Source organism: Chelonus insularis, unplaced genomic scaffold, assembly GCF_013357705.1.
Source record: "Chelonus insularis isolate UGA/USDA-ARS -01 unplaced genomic scaffold, ASM1335770v1 contig_369_pilon, whole genome shotgun sequence".
NCBI classification, from domain to species: domain Eukaryota; kingdom Metazoa; phylum Arthropoda; class Insecta; order Hymenoptera; family Braconidae; genus Chelonus; species Chelonus insularis.
This window is the reverse complement of record NW_023276529.1, coordinates 41032-66590: the sequence shown is the minus strand read 5'-3', so window position 1 is coordinate 66590 and position 25559 is coordinate 41032. Positions and strand designations below refer to the sequence as shown.

The window sequence follows — 25559 nt, the reverse complement described above, 5'->3', positions numbered from 1 at the left end:
TTTGAAATCAACTTGTAACCACAGTGTTTCATTATAACTGAGTTTAGTTTTTGGTTGTATTTACTGGTGTTGTAATTAAGGATGAAATTGGTTTGTTCAATATAAATAAGTTAGATAAACCATAGTAGCCAAAGGACAAGTCATCCCTTTTTCTTCGTCTTTTTATGGAGATCTTCTTTTCAATCTGTTTCAAAGTTCTCCAATGCTCATCAGAGCAAATAATTTCTGCCAATGACTAAATAAAAGTCTTAAAAGTTTTTTAGATATAAATATTAACACTTGACATCGTGTTGATGATGAATTTATTCAAGAAACTAGAATAGAATAATTCTATTTTTTAAAATAACACTATTAGTTTAATAAGCAGCTTTTGGAAGTCAACATGAAGGGTATTAATAATGTCAAAAACCATTTCCAAGAATCATTTGACTATAAGGAATATTGTCCATGTTGATGTAAAGGCGTTAGTAACATTTTTCTTTTGAATATGTCAACAATAGTTTGAGTTTTATAGCACAAAATAGCAAGATCAAGAATTTTTATTAAAGTGAGTATACATGCATACATCTATTTATGTATCCGATAACAGCAGCAGAATTTTAAGTTGGAAATATTCGCTTGAGTAACTGTAAATGAGTATTTTTTCTATTTCAACCACACATAATTCAAAGTAAAGCTTGAAATATTTTTAACAGTCGCCAAAATAAAAAATAAAATAAAATATTTCATTTGATTAATAATTAATTGTGAAAAGTCTATTGCAGTTATTATGAACAATTTTGTCTTTAGCTTCGGTTCTCTATTTAATTAATTAAATATTTGTTATGAAATAAAAGAAAATAATTTGATAATTATCATGGTACTCTTGAAAATGAATTTAGGAATATTTGTTATAGACTTTTACGCCTGAACTACCCTACACCTTGTAGGTATTAAAATCATGCTGACATTAGTGGTCTTATGCTTTTGTCTCCATCTTACTTATTTTTCTCAAGTCTGTCAAAAATTTATTTTTATTATTATCAATTTATTATTCAAAGCATATAGTTATGAACGATTATAATCTTAAATAAATTTGTGTGTGTCAAAACGGACTGAAATCCTGAATTCTTTCCACATCATAACAAGACCTGGAACAAATTCAGGGGTCAGATAAATAACATTAAAAGCTACATTTTCCAAGAATTCTGCAACAAATGAATCGTCGTATTATCCTGAACTTATACTGGATGTGTACATGAATGTAAATGCACACGTGTTGCTCGTATTCTATGTACTCTAAGAAGCATGTTAATCGCGCTGGCATACTCGTTATATCGGTCACGTACTCAACAACGATGTGGCTGTGCTTTGCAGTAGAAATGGCCTATAACGAGTCAGACTACGATTGCACGCGTTTTCCATAGCATTATTAGACACGTCAGTCGGTCCAACGTCGCACAAATATTTCGCTGAGAGAGCTTTGGGGGTAGGTCAAGGAGTAAAAGAGATAGATGATAAAAGAGAGAATGTAATCCTCTCTTTCCGCTAACAACACACATCGTAATTACCTTTGTTCGACGTACAAATTGCAGCGGGTCTCTTTGTCTTTCTCTCCCCATTCTCCATGTAGGGTTTTGAATTAGACTAGAATGTCCAACTCGACGTTTCTATTTTACTACTACTTCCAACAGTTGAAAGGCGAGTTGAAGGGTTGCATTTTGACGCCGAAGACCATTATGCATTTCCGGCTACACTAGAGTTGTATTTAATTTCAGTTTATGGCGATAGCATTTCTTCCTTTTTTCTTCATTTTGTTTTATAATTCAAAGTCACTAGTTTTATCATCATTTTATTCTATTCAAATTTTTATTCTTCTAAGTAGGATAATAAATTTCACACAAACTCTCATTCTAAAAATTGACTCGCAAGTAGTTCAAAATAATTAAAACAGTTTTCTTTATTTAGATTTATCAAATATTATAAATAATCATCAATAAATATCACTCCATATTATATTATTTTACTTTTATTAAATTTTTTATTTTATTTTATATTATGAAAAAAAAAATAATAAATCGAATGAAAAATTCATATTGAGAAAAATTTATTACGAATAACTGTAGTGTAATGTAATTTAAAGTAAGAATAAATAAAATTATTTAATTAATGTCAGAAACTTCAATATTTGTGACAGATATTGATAAATATTTTATTATTTAATAAAAAACTGATATAAAATAAATAAAGATAATAATTAAAATGAGAACAACGAGCTGCGAATGAATATAATTCTAGAGATTCATACTAACAATTTTCCAATACTCGATTTTTAAATATGATTGACATACATTTCTTCTTCATTTTGTTTTTAATAATATTCCATCTTTGTTTTTTATTATAAATAAGTATCCAATTACATAGAATAAATGTTTTTAAAAATAATTCAACATTTACTTCCATTGAGAATTTTTTTTTTCAGTAGACAGCTTTCTTGAAAGATAATCGAGTTAAAATAGAAACAAATTAGAGTTTTGGAACTCTACTACATCACTACATCACCAATCTAATGACTCATGGCCACATATTGTGTTATGCTTTCAAAATTCAAACTCATCATGACTGTTGAAATTCAACATCTGCATTGATAATAGAAGTTCTATTCCAAAGAACGATCCTCTTAACAAACCTCTAAATTATTTCCATCAAATGCAGCGTATCCTCTCTTATTCCGATCCTCATCTTTATAGAGCAGTCAAATCTCGTCTCACTCAACTCGCGAGATATATCCGCGTACTGCGCAGTTAATTCGAAAACTTCGGACGAACCAGCATCCAGCTGGGTGACTCGAACAAGTCCAATTTACGATTTTGCAATTCCAATGGCCGCGTCGCGACCCTTAGCTAAATATGCAGATCCAAGTCTGTACTCTCTTTCCTACTTCCTCTTCTCTTTGCTAATACTGAAACCCACTATTTCTCAACCTCTTCTTAAAACTTCATCCCTACATTGACGAAGCTCATGTTTCACTCCCTCTTGTTCATGAAAGACCTTTATACATATTTCGTGATCGTTATTCCATACAGTAGTTATTCCTTAGGATGTTACCTACTAGATTTAAATATGTCTGAGTTACAAAAATCATCTTTTGAAGTTGAAACTTTTTTAGGTGCGTTGAGCAATTTCTAGTAGAGGGTAAACTTGTGAGTTCGTGTCACCAACATGCTAATGTTAATAGTATATCTATAGCTATGCGATTGAAGCAAAGTTTTTGAAATATAATGAAATTATTCAGAGTACAAATAATTGAAGCTTTCACTGTGACTGCCTGAATTTTTTTTTATTTTAGAGTCAATATTTTGCAATAAATTCCTTGAAATCAGATGGAATCAGAGCCTAACTTACATTTAAGTGGATCAGATTATTTTATAAACTTGCAGAGGGAAGTTAAAAGTGTGAAAACTGCCTCATAAAAAAGCACATAAATTACCCAGTAAAACAAGGAAAATTTACTCTTTATTGATTGACATGACATACAGTGAGTTAAACAGTTTTTTTTCAAATAAATCAATAGAAAAAAACTTGTACATGAAAAAGTCACTGATAGTAAAAGTAGATAGAATGTTATATAAAGAAAAATTCTGCCTTGGAATAGTGAAACACTTTGTAGCTCATAAATTGTTTGTAAATGTTTCATTACAGATCATTTATACAATAAAAAAAAATCTAGAGAATATTTACATCAAATAATAAAATCAAAGATGATACAGTCAATTTTCAAGACATTTCTATAAAGTTCAAGCAATCTTATTGAAAAAACGATGGACTGAAAGAAAACGGACAATGACATACTCGAGCAATATCACAGATTGTCCAAGGGGTGGCTCCTCTAAGTGATTCAATCGATCGCCAGTCCCGTTTGCTCTTGACGTTTTTCTTCCCTTCAGGCACGGTCGTGACATAACAGAGTCTTGTCAGAATGCGCTGAGATAAAGAAAAAAAAAGATTTTGGAAAAAGAAAAATCGTAGGGAATACCAATTTACGCTAAACGGATGAGGATCGTTTCCAACTGGACAAGATTCTATTCCAATCTCTTACAAATAAAATTGGAGGAATCTATTTATACGAAAAAAAAGCTGGATGATAAATATTTCAATTATCTAGATACTCTGGTAATTATTACATTCACTTTATATTTATTTTGAAGTAATAGATTTCTGAAAAACCATCATTTGTTTTCTGATTGCATCCATCTTTTTTGAGAACTAGTGAATCTTTGCACGCTTTCTTTTTTCATTTAAGATTAAGAATTTGTTTAGAATAAATAATTAATTGAAATTTAATAAATCTGCATCTTTCTTGCTAAATAAATTGAACAAGCATAAATAAGATGAAAAAAAATATTATTTTCATACAAAACACTGTTTAATAAAGAAAAAAATAATTATTCTCAACAAAAAGCTCTTTTGAGACCTTGACATTTTAATGCTCGAAGAATTATTGAAAAAACTGAAATTTTTCAGCATTGGAGAATAAAATGATAATTTTTTCTAAATGAAATTTCAATGGTGCGAGTTATCCGATTAGGTTCGTCATAGCTGGAATCCGTGAAGTGGAAATATAGAGTATCGACGGTTCTGAGAATAAGGGATAAGGTGGATGAAAAGTATATAGGGAAAAAAGTGAATCGCAAAAAAGCCGTAACAAAACCGCGAGCACGATATATTCGATAGATTTGATTCTGGCGACGACGTTGGCCCTGAGGATGAAAAGCAAGCATCAACTACACCCCTTTTACTGGTATATACTCGTCTCCTACTCACTCTACCATCTTCTTACCAACCGACTGCTGATTCAATATTCGTTTTTCTGCAGCATAACTTTCCATTTGCATGGCCTCTCCTAACCTCTCACTTCTGCCCCACCCTCGTTTATTCTATGCTTTATTCCCTACTTGCGACTGCTTTTTAAGCTCCTGGACCGTTCAACATATTGTAACCGAAATTACAAGATATAAAAAAGGGAAAGTAATGATAAATAACGTCAACAATGCACAAAAAATATAATAATGATGAATATATACATGGGATACTATTTTAGTTCTTGCATTGCCACCAGGTCTTCAAATTTGAGATGGTTTGAGATTAAGAAACCCCAGTCTTGTGATATTTTTGAATAAATTGAGGTTTTTCTTAATAATTAAAAGCTTCTTGTTATTAATTCATATCAATTTGAATATTCTTTGTACGTCATGATAAAAAATAGACAGTTTTACCCACGTTCAAATAGTATTGAGTTTTATTTACAATGCACTAGTGTAGTGTTGATACGTTTTATTAATTTTCTGCATCCCCCTACGAACTGCTCAGATTCATTTTTCTCTCCAATCAATATCTGCTCCCTCTAGTTTTCCACTTAAATTCTTATGAATGTCTTTTTCCTTCAATTGCGTGTCTATTGAAGCTGCAATATCGACCTTTCTTAATCTTAGATCGTAAAAATGCTAAATATATTTAAGTTCGAGAATAAAGAAACTTTTGATAATTTTTCGTATATTAAAATCTATATAAATAGAGTTTTAAAACTATCAAAAGATAAAAAATAAAAATAATTACTTCGACATTAATGAGGAAAAAATGAAACTCAAAGATTAAAGGTCGAGTTTGCTACAAACTAGGGCAGATGCTGAGAATAAAACTGTCAACTGTATTATGCTGACGTGAGTGAATCTATGAATATTTTATTGTTACTAATTCCAACAATTACGAACCCTTTTACTCAGCTATGATACTGAATATTTTCATCTAGAATAATTTACTATCGATTCAGTATCTTAATTCTCAAAAGTTCAAGAATTTATGAGTAAACTCTAACTTCTTTTTTTAGCTTAAAATATTTTGCTTCAAATTCGCATCAAGAAAATATTCATTTCTAATATTACAAATAAGAGATTGATGTTGGTAATATTTTTTTCTGTTAATAAAATCGACTTGAAGGATTTTATAAATATTAAAGTCAACAATACTGGGAAAAAAGATCGATATAAATAACAGCGAAAGCAACATAATAGATGAAACTTGAAATCTTGACATTTTTTTTGGCAATATTCAACACATTCATCACTTTTTCATTCTTGCGGTGTGGGAAGATAAACATCAATAGAAGCAGGACAAAAACAATGGACCCGATCGATTAACAGATACTAAAGCGATCGGTATTTATTCATTGACGTGATGGAAGAAAAAAGGGGATATTTTATTCGTGGATTCAAGCGGCCATTTCTCCTCTGTTTATCCACGGTTCATGGTCCTGTGATTTTTCCGCAGTGTCGCTTTGTCGTGGCACATCCGGCCGCTTCCGGTGTACCCGGGACCGGAAGTAAGATGGCCGACGTGTTGGTGAACGAAGGGCGCAAAAGAGAAAACGCAGGCAACTCTCTGGCGCCGTGATGAAATATTAGCGGAAAGGCGAAAACGTACGCGCGGACGCACTAACTCTCTTTTCTGACTCTCTTTCTCATACAACCCTCTGGAAAATACACGCGAAATCTTTCGTCCGCGTGGCTAGAAAAGTCTCTTCTTCAATTTCTCTTATTTTTGTTTCCGGATTCACACGCTCACTGAACTTACTCTGTTTCTCGTCTCGATATTCTTTTATTCCTCTTTTTTTCTTTGTCATTTTACAAACAGATTTTATTTTTTGAAATTTACTTATGCTTCAGACTTTTCTACATGGAGAAAAAAAAATCAGAGCTTTATTAGTTGACTAATCAGATAAACTTATTTTAGAAAACATTACTAGAATTCTAGTAAAATTTTATTTAAAGTCTAAAATAGTTTCTTATGTCATTTAATAAATAGTATCAGAAAAATCACACAGAGTCAATCTATGGATTCATACTTGATATATTAATCACTTTATTATCTCGTATAGTGAAAATAAAAAGAGCCTCATTACTTGATTCATCAAGTAAACTCATTATTATAGCAAAGATATTTGTAGAAAGTTCTTTTTAATCAAGCCAATTTTACTGGAATTTATTGTAAACCTCGAGTATCCCATTGATAAAACGTTTCTCGTAAAATTTGCTTTATGAAAATTCTAGCGACATTGCAACAAGAATCATGATGATGTTTTGATAATATTTTTTCATAATAAAAAAAAAATCATCGATGGATTAATTACTTTGAACCAAGAGTATGAATAAATATTTGTGAGCAATGAAAATGTGAAGCCAGAGGTAAAAAGTGAAAAATTTTAAATTTTGACATCCAGTTGTAGCTCTTAGGGGTAGCAACCCTTATAAAATCAACCCTCAGGGCGTTGTAGAGGCAGACTATTGGATTTTAACCTCATCTGTGATAGTTGCGTCTCGCACTGCAGGACATTCCAAACGTTATTTCCTCCATTGGGAGCCAGAAACTCGAGTAGACGATTTTCGAAAATAGGCCTGATGTTATGCGAGGGTTCAACGGCACCCCTTGCTCAAAATTATCATCACGCAATTGAACGCTGTCATACTTAGAATACTATAACCTTTACAATTTCAAATTCCCTTTATGACTAACGATTCTCGTAGTTCGGAGGACTGATATTAAATATTTAAATGCTTCAAACATTCTTCAATAATGTTAATATTTAAAATTATCATTTAATACAAATAATTTGAAATTATCATTGTGTTTATATCACTGGAAAATGTGGTAGATTAACGTCTTGTGCAAAGAAATAAAGTGAACGGTAATTTTTAAGAGAAGATTATGTTGCGATTTTTATGCTCGCGGGACTGACTCTTCACAGAGATATAATTTCCTCTGTCATGAAACTATAAACATCGTCCTGTATGTGCTGCCTACACACTCTTTCGTCTCCTCGATTTCTATCTCATCTTTACCTTTTAGCTTTCTCACATAATCTCGCATTTCTAGCTCATTTAGATAAACTTGTAATCTAGACGACATTTCCTACAGTGAAATATTCTCTTAGAGGTTGGCTTTGCTTTCTGACCTTTTCTTTCTTCCTTCTAGAAAGGTTACACGTCCCTTACTGTTCAAGAACAAAATCATAAAACTTTTCTTAAAGCACTTAATCATCCTTGAGATTTATTAAAACCTCAAGATGATCAAATGAAAAAAATTTTAAACTGTTTTTCTCTTTAAACTTTTACAGACTTTGAAGTACATTTTTCATATTCTGACAGTTTTATATTATTTAAATAATTAAAACAACTCCATTCAATATTTAAGGGAATATTTTTTTTTAACATTTAATACAATTTGGAAGAAAAAAATTATTTATGTAAATGATTATTTAAAATATTCTTGAAAATATACCATGATTTCAGCAGAAGATAATGTCGAGTGAGTTTTATGCAATTTCTCTAGCAGAGGGATAAAAGGGTTGTGGTTCTAAAGAGATCTACGCAGACTATTCTGCATAGTCCATGATGGCCACTCTAAATGGGCTAGATTCTACCCCGAATGAAATTTGTTTATGCAAATAATTCGTACTGGCAATAAGTGGTCGAGGGCACTACAGTCTGTATGCGCAGCTCTTTCTCTTCTACTACCGGCATCCCCCAGTGTCCAATGTCATTCTCTCAGTTTTCCATGCTTTCGACTGTCACCATTCTTCATGTAACACATACATAATCCAACATTTCGTCTCTATTACATCCTTCTTTCTTTATTACTATATTGCCAACTCACTAGAATTTTCATTCAATATTTCACTGATTGTTTTATCTGTGGTATACATTTTTGATTGGCAAATGTAATCAATCAATGGAAATGCTATCTTCATTAAATGAACGATGAACATGAAGAAAAAAAAAACAAAAATTCAGGCAGTCACAGTGAAAACTTCAATTATTTGTACTTTGAATAATTTCATTATATTTTAAAAACTTTGCTTTATTCTCATAGCTACAGATATACTAATAACGTTGGCATGTTGGTGACACAAACTCACAAGTTTTTCCCCGAAAAAAATCACTCAACGCACCTGAAGACGTTTTCATTTCAAAAACCGAAAGTTTTATTTTGAAAAAACCACAAAAATTTGTCAAAAGCAATTGAGTTGGTTTGTTTTTAATTTGTGAATGAATTTCTCATGGGTCAGATTAAAGAGTAGTAAATAATTAAAAAGTTTAAATTATTTTTCAAGCTTAATAAAACAAGAGTCAATTAGGAAAATGGAATTAAATAGTAATTAAATCTTCTTAAAACCCAAGAAGTAATTGTAAAAAGTCATAAGAAACCCTGCGAGCTCTTGAAATCGCTCAGACTTGCCATTAACTTTACTCCTAACTCTGTCATTCTAACATTTAAGATCACATCCAGTTCTTCCCTTATTCTCCTCTGTTTCTCAGGTTTACATTCACTTCCAACAGTGAGCCATATTCCCAAGAGCCTTTAGCTACAATCAAAGTTAACCCAATGGCGCTATGAGCAAAACTGCAGACGGGCAGTTAATGTTTAATGGTCAGGTTGTTAAATGCAGGTCTCTTCCTTACATAAAAAATTACTTTTCCCTACATAGTGAGAAATGTTTATATTTATTCCAATTAATAAACTATATGAACTTTTTTTTTAATGAAAAAAAAAAAGCTTCTCGTATGTTGATGAGTATTTCATTTAGGAACCAGAGATATTTTTAGGAGTCTATCAATTCCACTGATTTGTTATATTTTTATTAGCCAGGGAAATTGATATGATGGAGAAAAATTGAAAAAATTAGAGAAAAAAGATGAGATAAAAAAATGAAATAAACTGGATAGGTGAAAAGTGTCACGGCTTGAAATGTTCGTTCCATACTTCAATTCGCTTCAACGGCAAATATTTACCGAATAAACATTCGTGAATTTAACGCTGGGTTTAAATTTTTTGCGGCGTCATCGCTTCGTATAATATCGATTAAATTTTTTAATCTATATTCATTGACTACTGCCCTTTTTTATCGATAGAAACCATTATTTGAATTACAAAAATTTATTTAGAATTGGTTTAAGTGATCTTTCTATAAATAATATGCTTATTATTATAAATTATTTAAATACATTATAATTAAATCAATTGCATCGTAGTTGAAAAAATCAGGCTTTTTTCTATCTCGTTGATATTTTTTGTTTTTTATTTTTGACGTCTCCCCTTCATCGAGACACCCACACACTCCAGTTTTTTTGTCCTTTTTATTCCTTGGCTTCAGTTTTATCCTACCCTCTTCTAACGTTTCCCCTTTTTTCCCAACGACCCTGAGTGTAGTACGCAGTCTGTTGGTGATTAGTGTGCTCATTACTCGGGACGCTAATGATGCTTGCGCCACAAGACAAAAGCTACTACTACAAATGTCGTCAACATCAACATATGAGGGTGAAAAACACCTCATGTATTGCATGACAAAGTTACATCTTGAATCAGCGAATTAACCTTATATGTTACAAAATAAGATAAAAAAATGTACGAGCACTTCATTAAAATGGAATTTTTTTTTTTATTTAATTAAAAATTAACATACTACTCAATTAAGATGTGTATAATATTATTTTATTAATAAAATTTGCATTTATATTTTCAACCAATTTACTGTGACTAATTATTTAAAAATATATTCAAGTGTTGATTAGAGTGGGTGTCTTAACATTTTTTTCGAAACATCAACCATCAAGGTGAGATATTAATTAGGATTGAACCAATCAACTTTTCAAAAATTAATTTGAACGTTAATTATTGTCAGACAGGGTTCTTTCTTCTTTTTCTTTTATTTCTCATCAACAGCTGTTGTATTCAACTTATAAGTTATCATTACAAAACATATATCACTGCTATTTTGACCAATATGTAGATACCAAACTACTTTAATAGGCAGAATTATAAATTAATAAAAACACAATTGTGCAGGAAAAATTAAAAATCAATTTACATGATAATTACAAATAGATCCTACATATAATCAGTGAAGTTATCACATCATTATTATCTTTATTAATTAGAAAGTGGAAACTGAAGTAGAATTGAAGCTACTTGTATTGTTTCAAGGGGATAAATTTTTTTTCATTGATGGTTGGAATAAAAACATCAATATTGAAACTTTTATATGACAGGTAATGGTACAATAGACTTGGCTCAATAATAATACGTAATAATTTTAGAATAAAAAATAATGGTAGCCCCAAGGTATAGGTGAAGTTATACTTGATCCATGGAATCCTGATTGTCTCACATCTCGAGGCGATAAAAAAATGAAGAAAAATGTGACATCTAACTCTCGAAGTATTTTCACAGCATTGTTTCAGGTGCAAATTTATTGATTGTTGTGTGTAACGATTAAACGTGTACACCCTACAGTAACAAGGATTGCCTGAGGATTAAATAAACGAGGGAGACATGACGGAAGCCAAGGTAAATTAATAAATTGCTGAGAACTCAAGTCGACTTGGTAGAATAAAGAGCTCTCGTAAATTACATTCTACGAACGTACCCCTCCAGTATCTCACCCTTAAGAGAGAAAAAGAGAGGCAAAGTGACATCTCTGTTCTACTTACCCCGAGCTACTCCTATTTTTTTTTTATTCCCTCGAAAAATCATTTCGATTTACTATCTTCTTTTTATCCCAAGAATTCTCAGTCTCCTTTTCTTCTTCTCCCTTCTACAATCATTTATCCATTTGTCCGTTACTTATATGGAATGACCATTTTCGCATTTACAATCGATCAAACATTTTCGTCCCCCACTCGTGATTTGCTAAGATTCACTGAAGAAAATGATGGGGAGACTATTGACGATAAGTACACTTTTGAATGTAGGGATTTCATTTAATGCTTCCAATATTGATACTATACAGCATGTATTTATTATCGGAAGAATAATTTATTTCGGTAATGATTTTTTTTCATTTTAATGTCTGACTAATTTTGTTTTAAAAAAATCAACAAAATGATTTTGAATCCAATTAAGATGACATCAGATTCATGAAAACTATTTTTACATAGAAAGCTTAAAGTGAGACATGAGAAAATTATTAGGATCTCAAAATAAGAAAATCAGTCATCAAGAAATAAATGATCACTTTAAAACTAATGAACTAATAGCTATTTCGGAAATGGGTTTTATGATCATTAATTTTTTTCTTTCTTTAATTTTAAAAGAGAGTCAAGGAACAGTAAATCCACATGAATCTAAAAAAAATTTCTACTTCCTAGTAAGCATGACTTTACCGTTCGAAGATTACCTATTTCTGGTCTAGACTGCATTAAAAAAACCAGATTTCCTCTAAAATCATAAAATTTCCCTACACCTTGATTTCAGACGAATTCAATAATAAATCGAGTTACTATTCATAGTAACTAAAATTTTCGTTTAATGTGGACGTTAGCTTAATTGGATTTTTATCAGAATAACAATAAAAAATGACGAGAATCCGTTAGCTTGAGCTGGTATATTTCAAGGCTCTTTTGCTATCAACGTCAGTGGGGGTAGATGAAAAGCAGTGCGACTCAAGAGAAATAAGAGAGGAATAAAAAAAGAGGATGCAGAATAGTAGAATGAATAGCGCAGCGAAACAAAAGCACCAACAGTACGAGGTTACAAATGGCACGTATTCGCGACGACATTGTTTTAAATGGCTGTCAGACGACCGGAATTTATCCCGTTTTACAAACGTGACAAAGAACGTAAAATTTATTTATCGATAGCGAAGGAGTGTGAGTGAATGAGAGAATGAGTGTGAGAAAAAGTAAGTACGTCAGTGGAAATATTCTTCAAAAAATATATAAAAGACATTGAATAAGAGAGTGAAAAATCATCTTAGCTTTTCAAGCTTTCTTTTTTCTCTAGATCAAACGAAACTGCTGGGACAGAAAATCGGCTGCTTCCGGGTTACATTAATTCTTAATTTCTTAATTTCGTAGCGAACCTTTAAGCACCGGGCGCAAGAGGTCTGAGCTAAGTTGCACACTATGTCTAGCTACTACTTCATTCTTCCTTTCAACCCCTTTTTTGTTTCACTTTTTGAAGCTTTCACTTATGGTGATCCAAGGTAGAGGGACTCTAAAGATGAAAGTAGAGTATTATTAAACTCTTCATCTCCTACATTCGTCTCACTCATACCCAGTCTCTTTTTTATCATCATGGAGATTCATTAAATTTTTATCACTAGTGTAATGGTGAAGTTTTAACTGAAAATACTAATCGATTGGAGCAGGTTTTAGAATAATTTATTTTATGCTTGGGATAAAATGAAACTACAAAGTTGCTGGTAAAATTGTTTTGATTAATTATTACATGTTAAATAAGAGTTTTTATGCTATTTTGAGTTATTAACATTTTTACGATTAGTTATGAAACGTAAATAAGAAATGATTTATCTTTATAACAGTTCCTAGGTCAATTTTAATGATGTTAATTATTAAGTCATTTAGAAACAAAAGGTTCTTTTCATTGCTAACAAGTGAAGTCAAACAAACTAGAATGCATTATTCAATTCGAATATTAATTTTTTTATTGGAGAATAAAAATTATTAATAGCAAAGAAATAAAGTTATTGCTTAGTCTAAAATGCATCGTTGCCGTCTATGATTGAAAATTTGTGATTTTAATGCACTCAGATTTGCAGTATATTAAAATAAATATCTTGAATATTTCTAAAAATTTTCGAAACGTTTTTGTATCAGTCAACACTTCCATCGAATATATTTGCATAGTATTGTACAACATTTGTCTGAATGTAGAGTTTCTTACAAGTTGAAAGGAGTTAGAATGCCTTCAAGACGTGGATGACCCACATACGAAGATAGGATCAGTAGCTTCAACATGATACACTTACATATTCTCGTCTCCTTTGGTTTGGACTCACACATAAGAACACGCAAGTACGACACCTATCTAAGTACTTAGTGAAGATGCGATAACACAACACACAAGCTCACTACATTGTGTAGAGTGGATTTATATTTGGAGGTAAAAACGCATTACACTGATTTCTGTGTATTCACGAGATGATGAGAAACGCAGCCTGGTTGTATCATTGATGTAAATCTCAAAGAGTATTATCAAATATAGCGAAATGAAATCTAGATGAAATGACTTTCTGGTAAAATGCATTAAATCAACGTAGTGTTACACAAAAGTAGAGATTTAATGAGATATGATATTTGAGATGAAATGTTTTTAATTTTTTTCAGAAAAAAGTTGGGAAAACTGTGAAGCATATGAAATGTAATTTAAGATAATTTATAAACTCCAATGTTTTTTTTTTTTTAATATATAAATAATTAAAAGCATCGTATATTGCGTTCCTCATCTTAAATTGTACTACTGATAATTCAATTTCTGTTAATTCATTAATTATTATGATAATTAATAAATAAAATCAATTGTTTTGTTATATTTGTAATATCAATATAATTACAATTAAATGAAATAATTGATAAATAAAAATTTTTTACTCCCTCATATATTTGAAACAATTGAACCTCTAAATGGAATAAAATTGACACAGATAAAATAAGATCAGTTATTGTTTGGCAGAATGGTAAGTTAAAATAAAAGTTTCCAGAGAATTAAATAAAAAATTCAAAGCCACAAATATGAATGACAGAAATAGAACAGTAAAATATAAGATCAAAACACCTACGAAATCACTTACAACAACTAAAACATTGAAGCTTTCAACATTTCAGTTTGGAATATGAAACTTAGATCCTCGGGGATTGGAATAAAGGGCTGAGGATTCCTAGTGATTCGCGTACTAGTCTATATATAGACTATCAGCCAAACTATTCGATAGTTGCAGGAATGAAGAAGAGGGAGGAACAATCGATAGCGACCCAGTGGATTAGAAACCCGAAACTCTATGGCCGAGATATTTCATCCCTAGAATATTCGAGGCTTCCTCTAAGTTTGGTCTCCTGCGGCCAAAGAGAAGCGCGGCCTTGAAAGTTACTGGTGTGCTTCGATGCAAATAATTGGAATATCGTGAATCCTATAAAATTGATTAACGACTTTGATATAAATCAGTGTAATTGGAATACTCTATTGAGAATGAGAATATATACACAGTTTCAGTCAAAATTATCTCGCTCACTTTGAAAGCCCATAATTAGAGAGCTAATCATCCTGAAACGTTCTCCAACTACTGTTTAGAATCATCATAATTATAGTCTCTTATGTGTGGATATCAGTTCTTCAATCACAAACAGTTAGCACTTCTCCTATTTTAAATAAATATGGGTTACTTTACAGAGGAAATTCCACACCAACATCCCAAAGTAGCTTCAAACAATGTTCATGAAGTTTATGACTAATTTCTGCTTGTCAACTGATAGATTTTCCCAACTCTATTCAACTATTTTATTGAAACATTCAATTAAACAAAAAGCTTCAAAGCAAATCTTAATATGTGTAGTTTGATCCACAAAATAATCCCATACTGATACAATAAAAAAATGTCAAAATGTCAGTTGAAAGATAAATTGGTTTTGCGAGTTGTTTTTGACCAATCCTGTATGTTGATGACAAGAATATAGGGAGGATAACGTAGTTGATTACTGAAGCACGTGGTGAAATTACTGATTTAAATTTACTGAGTGAACGGAACGTGCTCGTCGACATCACTGGAGAGGGGGATAGATATAATGACGATGGTGACACACCGAAGCGTGATCATGATGATCATGGCGCCGAGTAAAACGTCGGAGGTTATCATGCGTAGAGAGAAAAGCCGATGGATATGGCACATTGCGGACCAATGGTTTTCGTTTTATCGACAACCTGACTATCATCATCATCATCATTCATCTGTGATCTCTGATATATTCATGATACTAATAAAAACACTCAACCATCTGCCTATTTATTGATTATGAATTAATTTATTATTTAATAGTTATTGTTTTGTGGAGATAATTGTTCTACTTACCGGACCAAACTGTTCGAAATAGTTTTTGACGTCCTCCAGCGTCGTCGGCGCTGATAATCCGCCGACGAATATCTTCTTTGTCCTTGTCACCATCTAATGAACAAAAAATATCAATTGTTAGAGAAAACTTTCTGATTTAATAAATAATGATGACGTTTACAAAGTACATCCAATATTTATGTTCTACGACTAACACTATGAACACAAGATGATAAATTGTGCTAAAATATTTTTATCTGTAAAACGTTTTTGTTTCCCAAAGTGATCATAATGATGTTACTTATCTACATTTATTTTAAACTCTAGAGTTCATACTCAACGTTAGGAGAAGGTGAGGTAATATTTTGTATTGATATTTGTTCAATTTTTTTCAAGTTGATATTTATATAAAAAGAATTCTATTTTTTTTTTCGACTCATTAGAATTTAAAAGAAGAATGACTGATTATTTTCTTCATAATAGTTCTCCTATTATGTAATTAAAAACTAATTATATATAAATATTTGAATAATTATTTGAAATTGTCTTTTAATTCATAGTCAAATATTTAGAAAATATAAACAAGCAAATCATTGAACTCTCACTCCTTTCACTCGGAAACTGCGATATGCGCGATTAATAATCACATCTTTAAGGGTGTGCATGGAGTTGGAAATAAATAGGGGAGGAAAAGGGGTTGAATGGCATCGATGTTAGTGCGAAAAAAAAATACGGCCCTTCGTCAAGTTTTTTTCCAGACGGAATGGTCGTAGATAGAAACGACATCGAGGGAAAGAATGAGTCAAGAGCTGACGAGGTGGTTGTAAGGAGTAAAAACGAGGCGTTTGAGAAATGGCAACATAGCGACTAAAGAAATTGATAAGGAGCGGTGGATAAAATATGAATGGATCCAGCTTCACGTAGCCTCCGGGCAAAAAAGCTTTACGACTTATTTCTTTCACTATTCTTTCAATTTTTCAATAAAAATTACTCAAAACAAATAAATGAACTAAATAAATATCATACTTTTTCAATTAAATTATCTTTTATGCAAGATTATTTTTGTCACTAATTACTAGTGTTAATAATAAAAATTCATGATCAATGAGTTAACACAAGTTTCTTTATAATAAAAATTATTTTACAAAAAAAGAAAAATTAATTTGAATTTCTTTAATTATTTATGCATCCGGTATTTAGTAAAAATTAATATAAAAATTTTAATATAATCACATCTAGGGCAGAAGGTCGCATACAAGTTCTTTACATTATAAGAACATTTATGAGAAAATTTTTTTTTCTCACATTTTCTTTTCCATCCCACTCAACCCTTATACTTTTCCTTACAACCACACTGTTAGGATCTCGGTTTTGCAGCTATCGAGAAGTATGTTACACGATGCTAGTAAAAGCAAGTGGATTTTGCAACGTAGTAGTTGCTCGTGCGTCGGAAGACTTTTCTTTTTTTCTTTCTTGCTTCTCCCACCCACACGTCCCACCATACTATGAAGCTTTTCACTTCCAAGTACTTTCCGTCCCACATGTCGATGATGAGAAAAAAAAAATCCAGGAAAAGTCGTCAAAGTTACGTTAAAAAAATATAGCTTACAAAAAAATATATTTAAGCTCATAGAAGGAATCGTCATAGTGTCACTAATGATGTGAGCAAAAATAAATTTATGTCACTGAAATTACCAAAATTATTTTTTCTATTTCATGAAAAGTCTTGTATTAAATGAATTCTTTGAGTGAAAGTTAAATACAAATCCATGTTATTAAAATATTTTCAAAGCTCATTTTCTTTTTACAAGATTTTTTATATCCATTGCATTGAAAGTAATTATTGTTGTATTCACAGATTAATCTGTAATGTGTTAATAAATATTTGATTTTCAAAAGTAGTTTCAGTTTTGTAATGATTTTCCGGCCAATCCAATAAATAGTTGCCTTTTCAATCACAAGCAGACTCAATTTTGAACTTGAATGCCTCATCAAAGTCTTAGTATTGACTAGACATATGTTATAAGTTGAAAATACGTTAAATAAACTAATACTCTAACGTTATATTTTTATTACTCTAGTAGAAATTTTGTCAAGTTACTAACGAGGAACTGTCCAGGGCCTTGGAATTGCCTCGATTTCTATCGGTAAAGTAGGAATGTATTCAATCATTAAACTTAACATTACTTCTTTGTCAAATCACTAAATATCTATAAATTGTTTTTAAATGTTTCTTATTAATAGTTAAATAATATTAAATTTGAACAAGAGCTCATACTTATTTTCAGGCAAGTGATTTTTATCTAAAAATTTAATGAATATTATACCAGCTAAAATTTCGGTTTCTCTCAGAATACTTAGTGTACAAAAGCCAGTCATAAAAATTAATGAAATAATTTCTCAAACGAATTTAAAATTGATGATAAAACCATTGTGAATTATACAGCTATTCTCAAAAATTGGTTTCCAGTTATAACTCTACTCGTAATTGTACTACAAAATAAAAGTCAAATAGCAAACAAAAAAACATTTTAAATAATTAAAAAGAAATGAAATGGATATATAGAGTCGTTTAAAAAAAGGATGTTGGAAGTTATTTGAAAAAGGACGGGATTGAGAACTAGACGAAGATAGGAGTAAATGGATAGAAGTAACGAGAATGGAAGCATGAGGGGTAGCTAAATATGGAGTAGCAGAGTCTAAAAGGGCAGAGGGGGATGGTAAACTCAGGGCAATTTCAGTGATGGCTGGCTTAGACCTCTCTATCCGGCCGTATCTCTTCGCGAGTAATACAAACGGTGGGGGGAGTAAATTCACCCAACATTTCACGACCCCTATCTACAAAACCTTGTGCATTTCTAGCTCGCAAGTCTTCCGGTTGCCACTCTGAAGCAAGGAAAAAAAAATCTCTTCACCTACAATTCTATCTTAACTAATCAGCGAAGTGGATGAAATTTGAAATTCTTGAAAAAATGGACGAAATTTAAAAATTAAACAGATACTCTTCATGCGGCTTGAACTCAAAAACGGACGAACCGAAAGATGCTTTAACTACTTATTTGAATGAAGACTCTTTAGAGGATAAGATGGAGGAAGGAAAAGAATAAGAGAAGATTGAAATCCAGTCTCTACAGCCGCTGCTGCTGCTTTACAAAGCACAAGTCCGAAGGATTTTCTTGATAGACTAGTTGAATTTCTCAGGGCACTTGGGAGTGAGTCTAATGAACGCATTGTCAGCAGAACGAGCAACTTTAACCCATGACAAAGGAGTTAAAGCAAAGGACCAGGAATTGTGGTGAAGACAGACGAAATTGCGGATTTAGGTATCCAAGAGAAGCTGACTATGAACTTGTTGCAAGTCCACCAGTTGCCGCAAGAGGGGAAAGAGACTATTTCTCTGGAACAACCCCTTCATGATGAGCTTCTCTTTGTCTTTTTATTGTTGCGAAAATATAGTTCTCGACAAAAAATACCTGGATTTTTTCCAGTACCTCTTGCAGGAACTGTATTTGTCAAGAACTCTGAAGGAAATTATTGATATTAAAGCACCATTTTATTAGAACTTGGTACTTTATCTCCAAGTTCTAAGTGGACAAAATGATCATCATATGTTTGACAATGGTAGAGAGCTAGGTGATTACTTATAAGACCAGGTCGAGGGGTTGGAAAAAGGAAAAAAAAGAAACAAGACGTGGTATGGTCCGGGTCGTTAGTGGAGATAAGGGTGAGCAGCGCCCCCGTGGAATGGTAATGGAAACTCGGGCGAGAGTTCCACTTATTATACCGCAGCATTATGTAAATACCGGAAGACTATTACAATTTTACAACTTACTAGGAGTAGCTTTATAGTTTCATCGCCAGAGGCTTCATGCTATTTTTCCCCTATACCTTATTCTTTCCTTGTCTTTTTTCATTCCCCCCAACCTCGTTCTCTCTTTCCTCCTTACTGCAAGGTCTTTTATTCTCCCTGGAGAAACTATTTTAATTTTCCAAACCAACCCTACACCTCCCCGTCACCGTTCTTGTCGCAAGACACATATTTTCGAGATTTCATTCTTTTCTTCCCTCTTCACTTCTTCACCCCCTATCACCTTTATCCTTCGCTTAATATCACTGGGACATTTTGCATCTTTTGCGGTTTTGAATCTCATAAGAATTACATTTGAATTGTCGTGTTTTATAGGTTCTAATGAAATAATAGGGTGAATTTTATGAAGATTTCTTCAATTTTTCTTAAAAAAAAATTTCTAAATTCTTTTGATAATGAAAAGTGTAAAATTTTAAAACATACACAATGCGACATGAATGTTGTCCGATGTTTTGGAGGATATACATGCGATTTCCCTATACTCTCCTATATCAAATTAAGACAACATTTATATTGTGTAATGTAGGATTAATGTTTGTCAATCATCATACATACGGAGATGTACAATTATTTTACACTATCTGTAAGATAAATTTTATTTTCAGTTTTGACACTTCAAACTCAAAGATAATATACTGAAAAACAATAACTTTGCTTCCCTATTTATGACATTGAATAATAATTTTTTTGTGGAAAAAAAATTACAGATATTATTTTGACCTCATAAAAGAGAACCATTTCAAGATTGATGTCTGCAATAAAAGAAAAAATTTCTTTTCAATAAAAAATTATTTCTTCAAAATGAAGATCTGAGAAAATGTAAAAAATGATATGAGAAACCATAAATCGGCAATTGGGTTTTTTCATCTTAATTTCTCTAGATATTTTCTATGATATTAGCATTGAATATCAAAAAAGATCATATCAACATCATTATCTCTTTCATTTACATAATTAAAAATTTTTCTCTATTGAAAAAAGAACATTTCTTTCAACATATTTTCTTCATTTATGGAGATATTTATCAGGTACAAAAATCTAATAAAATTGTTCCAATAAAATGAAAGAATTTAAAAAAAACAGAAAGACATCGAGAAATAACGTTTATATAGAGTATTGATTTTTGAAGTTGTAAATAAAATTTATAGATATTTATTTGAATGGAATACAAAAGAAAAAAGAGAAAAAAATAGGATTTGAATACCTGTTCTCTATCTACAAATGCAAGACAAGAATCCTCGGGCGATTTCTCACTATCAAGACATTTTACAAGTTAAGTTGTCGGGTCATAAATAGCAAATGGAATAGTTGGTGTAGTGCAGAGAGCGAGAGCGAGAGGAATGAGTAGTGAGAGAGGGTTGGTTTATCAGGCTTGCATTGCGCGAAAGCCAAGGCAAGTGGTCAGAGCCAGCCTGGGGCTTTGCTATCGCACTGTCCAGTCCTGGCTTTCATCCTCTCTCACCGCAACCCCCTTGGAATCGCAACATATGAGCATTTGCGTCCCTTCTCCTCTCTCCTGTTGGCATATATGCGGGGTTCTAGTATACCCACCCAAGTACGTGCTATGCCGAGGAAATCCGTAGAGCCTAGAGAGAGAACAGAGAGAGAGAGAGATAGAAAGCTTGTATGGAGCAACGACCAACGCAACCCCCGAAGCCATTATTTATGGAATCTGGCTGCCGCGGCCACACCGAGATCCTTCTCACCCCTAGGCCGGAAACGACTTCGGAGAGGCAAAAAGCCTAACTCTCTTGAGATCACTGCTTTATTTTTATTACAATCTTTCCACTACTGAATAATAAATTTTTTTTTTTACATTTTCAGTGTATCGCTATTTCAAGTCTTTCATTTAGTGGTCACTTTTTTTAAAATTGTTTTCAAAATACGCCATGATAAATTTAAAAAAGGTTTCTATTTATTTTTATATTCTTTTGCTATCATTTTATAAAGTGAAAAAAGGTATAGTTTTTGTAATAATAATAAAAAAAAACAATGTAATAATAAAGTGCAATTTTAATGATAGTTTTTTTTAGTAGTCTCGTAGGAGTTATGGTATTAACTCATTGAAATAAATTAATCAATTAAGACCTTGTTGGAAAACTAAGAGCTTTATGGTGAAAAATATTTCATGCAAAATAATAGCCTAAATCAACCTACATTAATAGTTTTATAATTAATGAATATCGATATCAATTTTCAATAACCTTAGAACTTTCAATTATAGACTTCGTAAACAATCGATTGTAATTACTGGTATTACTTTACACGCTATTTAATGATGAATAAGAGATGCAAGGTATTTTGAGCATGCATATTTTTTAAATAATGATTTAAAAGATTATACATTCTTTTTTTTAAATTAATTATTTTACCATGAATTTTTTCAATAAATTTCCCGAGTTATTTTTATTAAATTCTCTACCCAAGCATTATAATTTCTCAAACTTTGTTCGAGAGTTTATTTTCTAATAAAAATTTCTCCATAATAAATGATGTTTTTCAGCTGAGAGAAAAACTTGTTTATTAATATCCATGTGGTTTTCTCAAGTGGATTCATTACTGAGTCATAATTATTATGGTTTCATTAATCTGAAAGGGTGGGTTTTAAATTTAACTCAATTGTCCAGCTGAGATAAACATCAATGGATATAATCTTGAAAGGGGACGCGGTTTTGTCAACTACAAGGCATTGTTTTCTTCTACTCAAGCATACAATAATAGAATTATACCAATATAAATCTCCATTTACCTACTTTTAAAAATAAACAAAACAAAAACTGGTTTTTTTTTCAAATAATATTTTGTTTTTAGAATTTTAATATCAAGGTTGAATGAAGGCTAAAAATAATTATTTATTATAATTAATTACACTTCTGTCTTTATTTTAAATGAACAAATAAACTAGTGAGTTAAAAATAATGAGTAGATAGTTTATTTTCTGGTATTTAACACGGTGATAATTGGCTGGTGGAGGTGATTGCGAGGCAAAGGGATGAACTTTCTTTAGTAATGCGATAAAATCACAACTCAAACAGATTAAGTTAAAATAGGGGCTAGGCTGTAGGTATATTGACGTGTGTAATAAAGTTGCTTTGAGGATATACGTAACCTCAAAGGTTAGAAGGCGTGAAATTCATCAATCTAGTGGATCTAAAGCAATGTGTAATTTATTTAGTAAACAGTTTCGATAAATAAATAACGTGAAATAAAAGAACATTACGACAAATTAGTTCAGCAGTTTGTTAGCCTCAAACTAGTGTACTTTTAGTTCAACATAAATCTTTTGAGATGATTTCGTATTATGTTTTAAACAGCAGATGTATACTTTGAATGCATTGTGAGGAGATTTAGAAAGGGTGAAGTGGCTCAAGAAGGGATACAAAACCAGTTTCTCTCTATACTCATACTCTGAATATTCTATTGTTTTAATTATATATAGCAAATATACAGAGTTGAAATTTGAACATGCAATAACGTTAACAAAAGAGCATTACTTAATACAAATAAATGAAATATATTATTATTATGAGTAATTAAAATAATTCGAAAGAATCTTTTTTAACAACTCGTTATTATTATTTTATATAAATGACAAAAAAAGACGGAAGTGAATGTCGAATAAAAATTGAAGAAAAAAAAAATTAATTAGCAAGCGAGTAAACGAATTGTTCATGAGTAGAATGAAAAAGGCCACGAAATTATCCATAATGCAAAAGTGAGGATTAAAAATGCATAGAGCACTTTAATTTGAAACATCGGTGTCACTTTAATTACTTAAAAACCTCAGCTTCGTCATCTCGCATTTTAAAACAATCATTTCACAGCAACATTTGAGATTAAAAAATTCAGAAGAAGGAAAAGCTCGAGCAGAAAAAAATAAAAAAAAGAAAGAAAACAAACACAAAAATAAAAAAATGTCGAATGTCGCCCGACGCAACAGCGTCGCGCCCCTGACGTCAACAAAGATTACCTCTTGGTGAATGTTACGTTGAGAAGAGAAAATCGGAAAGCGCCCTAAGCGTCTCAGCGCAGGTGTTTACTTCATGACATGAACGAGAGCGAGAGAGACAGAATAACGATACAACGACGTTGACGACATGAGAGAAAGAAAAAAGTTAGATGAAGAAGCAGAGAGTGTTAAAACAGAAGAGATTCAGGCATAGGAAAAAGTAGTGGCAATATGAAAAGGGGTAAGTTAGTATAAGCAGCATTGTGTCAAGCGTACACTCACTCGAGGGAGGAAACACCATAAACAGTAATTCACCCATTACGCTCGAGTAATTCGACGGTCAAACTATACGTGGGATGCAAGGTATACCACACAAGAGGCAAATATATATAGAAACAAGAGTAAAGAGGAGAGAGAAGACCGCTGCTCTCTTACCACGAGCTACACACTACTCAGGGTAACGAGGGATTAATTAACGGATCACAAACGCCAAACACGCGCCTGCAAACTCGACGATGTAGAAATCTCATTCCCTGAATCGCACCTACTGTACATCTTTTTTTTACATACACTTTAGGTTATTTTTGGTGTTATTTCATCTGTAAATTTATTTTTAACAGTCCAAATATGATGAATTTAGCATCGCAAATATTTCAACAGGTCCGCATTCATTTCATTCTTGTGTTATTTGGTAAAGAAATTGTTTCTTAATAGCAATAAATCTCTTCTATCAATGCGCGTGACTTATTAATTTTTCATTTAAATAATTTAACGTAAAAAAAGTAGGCTTAGAAAGCTTCAAGCAATAAACGGAGATTTTGAGATTGGCATTTGAATAGTTTAATAATTAATTCATTTATAAACTAACATAATCGCGAACGTGCAGAATGCGAATTCATATTACAAAAGTAGTATGAGCCTTTGAATAGGCTTTGGTTCGAGTGAATGGAGAAGTGATGGTTTATATCGAGCTAAAAAGCCTGCAAGGGGTAGATGGTGATAAAAAAAATAAATATATTCATGAATCCATGAATTTTCGTCCATTGGTGTGTAGATCGATTCCCACAGCAATATATTGGTTATTATACTGGGTGCGATAAAATCACTAGGTAATGTTGAAGCTTCACGATCGTTTTCGAATAACAATGCACATAATTAGCTATTCCCTTGAGTGCCAACTAGCCATGGTCAACTATATATAGACATTCTACATTTACAATTGTAGACGCGTATACCCTTGAATATGTACTAGTATGTATGTAGATGCAAGTCTGTCCACCAATGAGTTTTGAGGCGTTAATGAGGCCCGATTAACATTGATTCTTCCCAGGTGCATCGCGTTAGAATTGAAAGCTAGGAATTTCAACTATGTACTCAACAGGTACGTGAACTAATTCCAATAACGTTTCTCTCTCCAATAGTATAATCAGGTCAGAACGAAACGGACCATTCAACAGAAAAGTCTAGTAAAAAATTCATGAAATCCTTATTTCTTTTCACTATTTTTACGTTTCATTTTTTCACTCTCAATGTTGAAGGTTTCTCTTGAATAACTTTCCAAAGGATCTGAGTAAACAAGTAAGAGATCTTTTATGAATTTAATGTGATGGTAGCTTTAGTAGATAAAATATTTTTTTATTATGCTTTAATTAGATATAATATCGTTAATTCTATTCGTTTAAATAAAATATATTCATTTAATAGCATTTTTTGTTCAATTTATCATAATTTAATTTTTTTTATGCTAAATAACGGAATCGTCAATTAAAAATAATATTCAAAACATGTGTGATGATGTGTTATTTATATAAAAACAATAACAACAAAATTTATTAAATGAACATTATCAAAATATTATAATAACAATT

At 31.6% G+C, this 25559-nt stretch overlaps 1 protein-coding gene and 1 long non-coding RNA gene across 5 annotated transcripts in view; one reads left to right on the top strand and one right to left on the bottom strand.

The window, feature by feature from the left end:
• Nucleotides 1-25559, bottom strand: part of Rbp6 (RNA-binding protein 6) — a 178148-nt gene that overhangs the window by 113457 nt on the left and 39132 nt on the right. For all 4 annotated transcript variants that reach the window (XM_035083758.1, XM_035083756.1, XM_035083759.1 and 1 more), the window contains exon 2: nt 15896-15988. In XM_035083758.1, the coding sequence (XP_034939649.1) occupies nt 15896-15988 (93 nt within the window). The remainder of the gene's footprint in view (nt 1-15895; nt 15989-25559) is intronic.
• Nucleotides 1-25559, top strand: part of LOC118067158 (uncharacterized) — an 89759-nt gene that overhangs the window by 58651 nt on the left and 5549 nt on the right. The gene's annotated exons all lie outside the window — the stretch shown is intronic.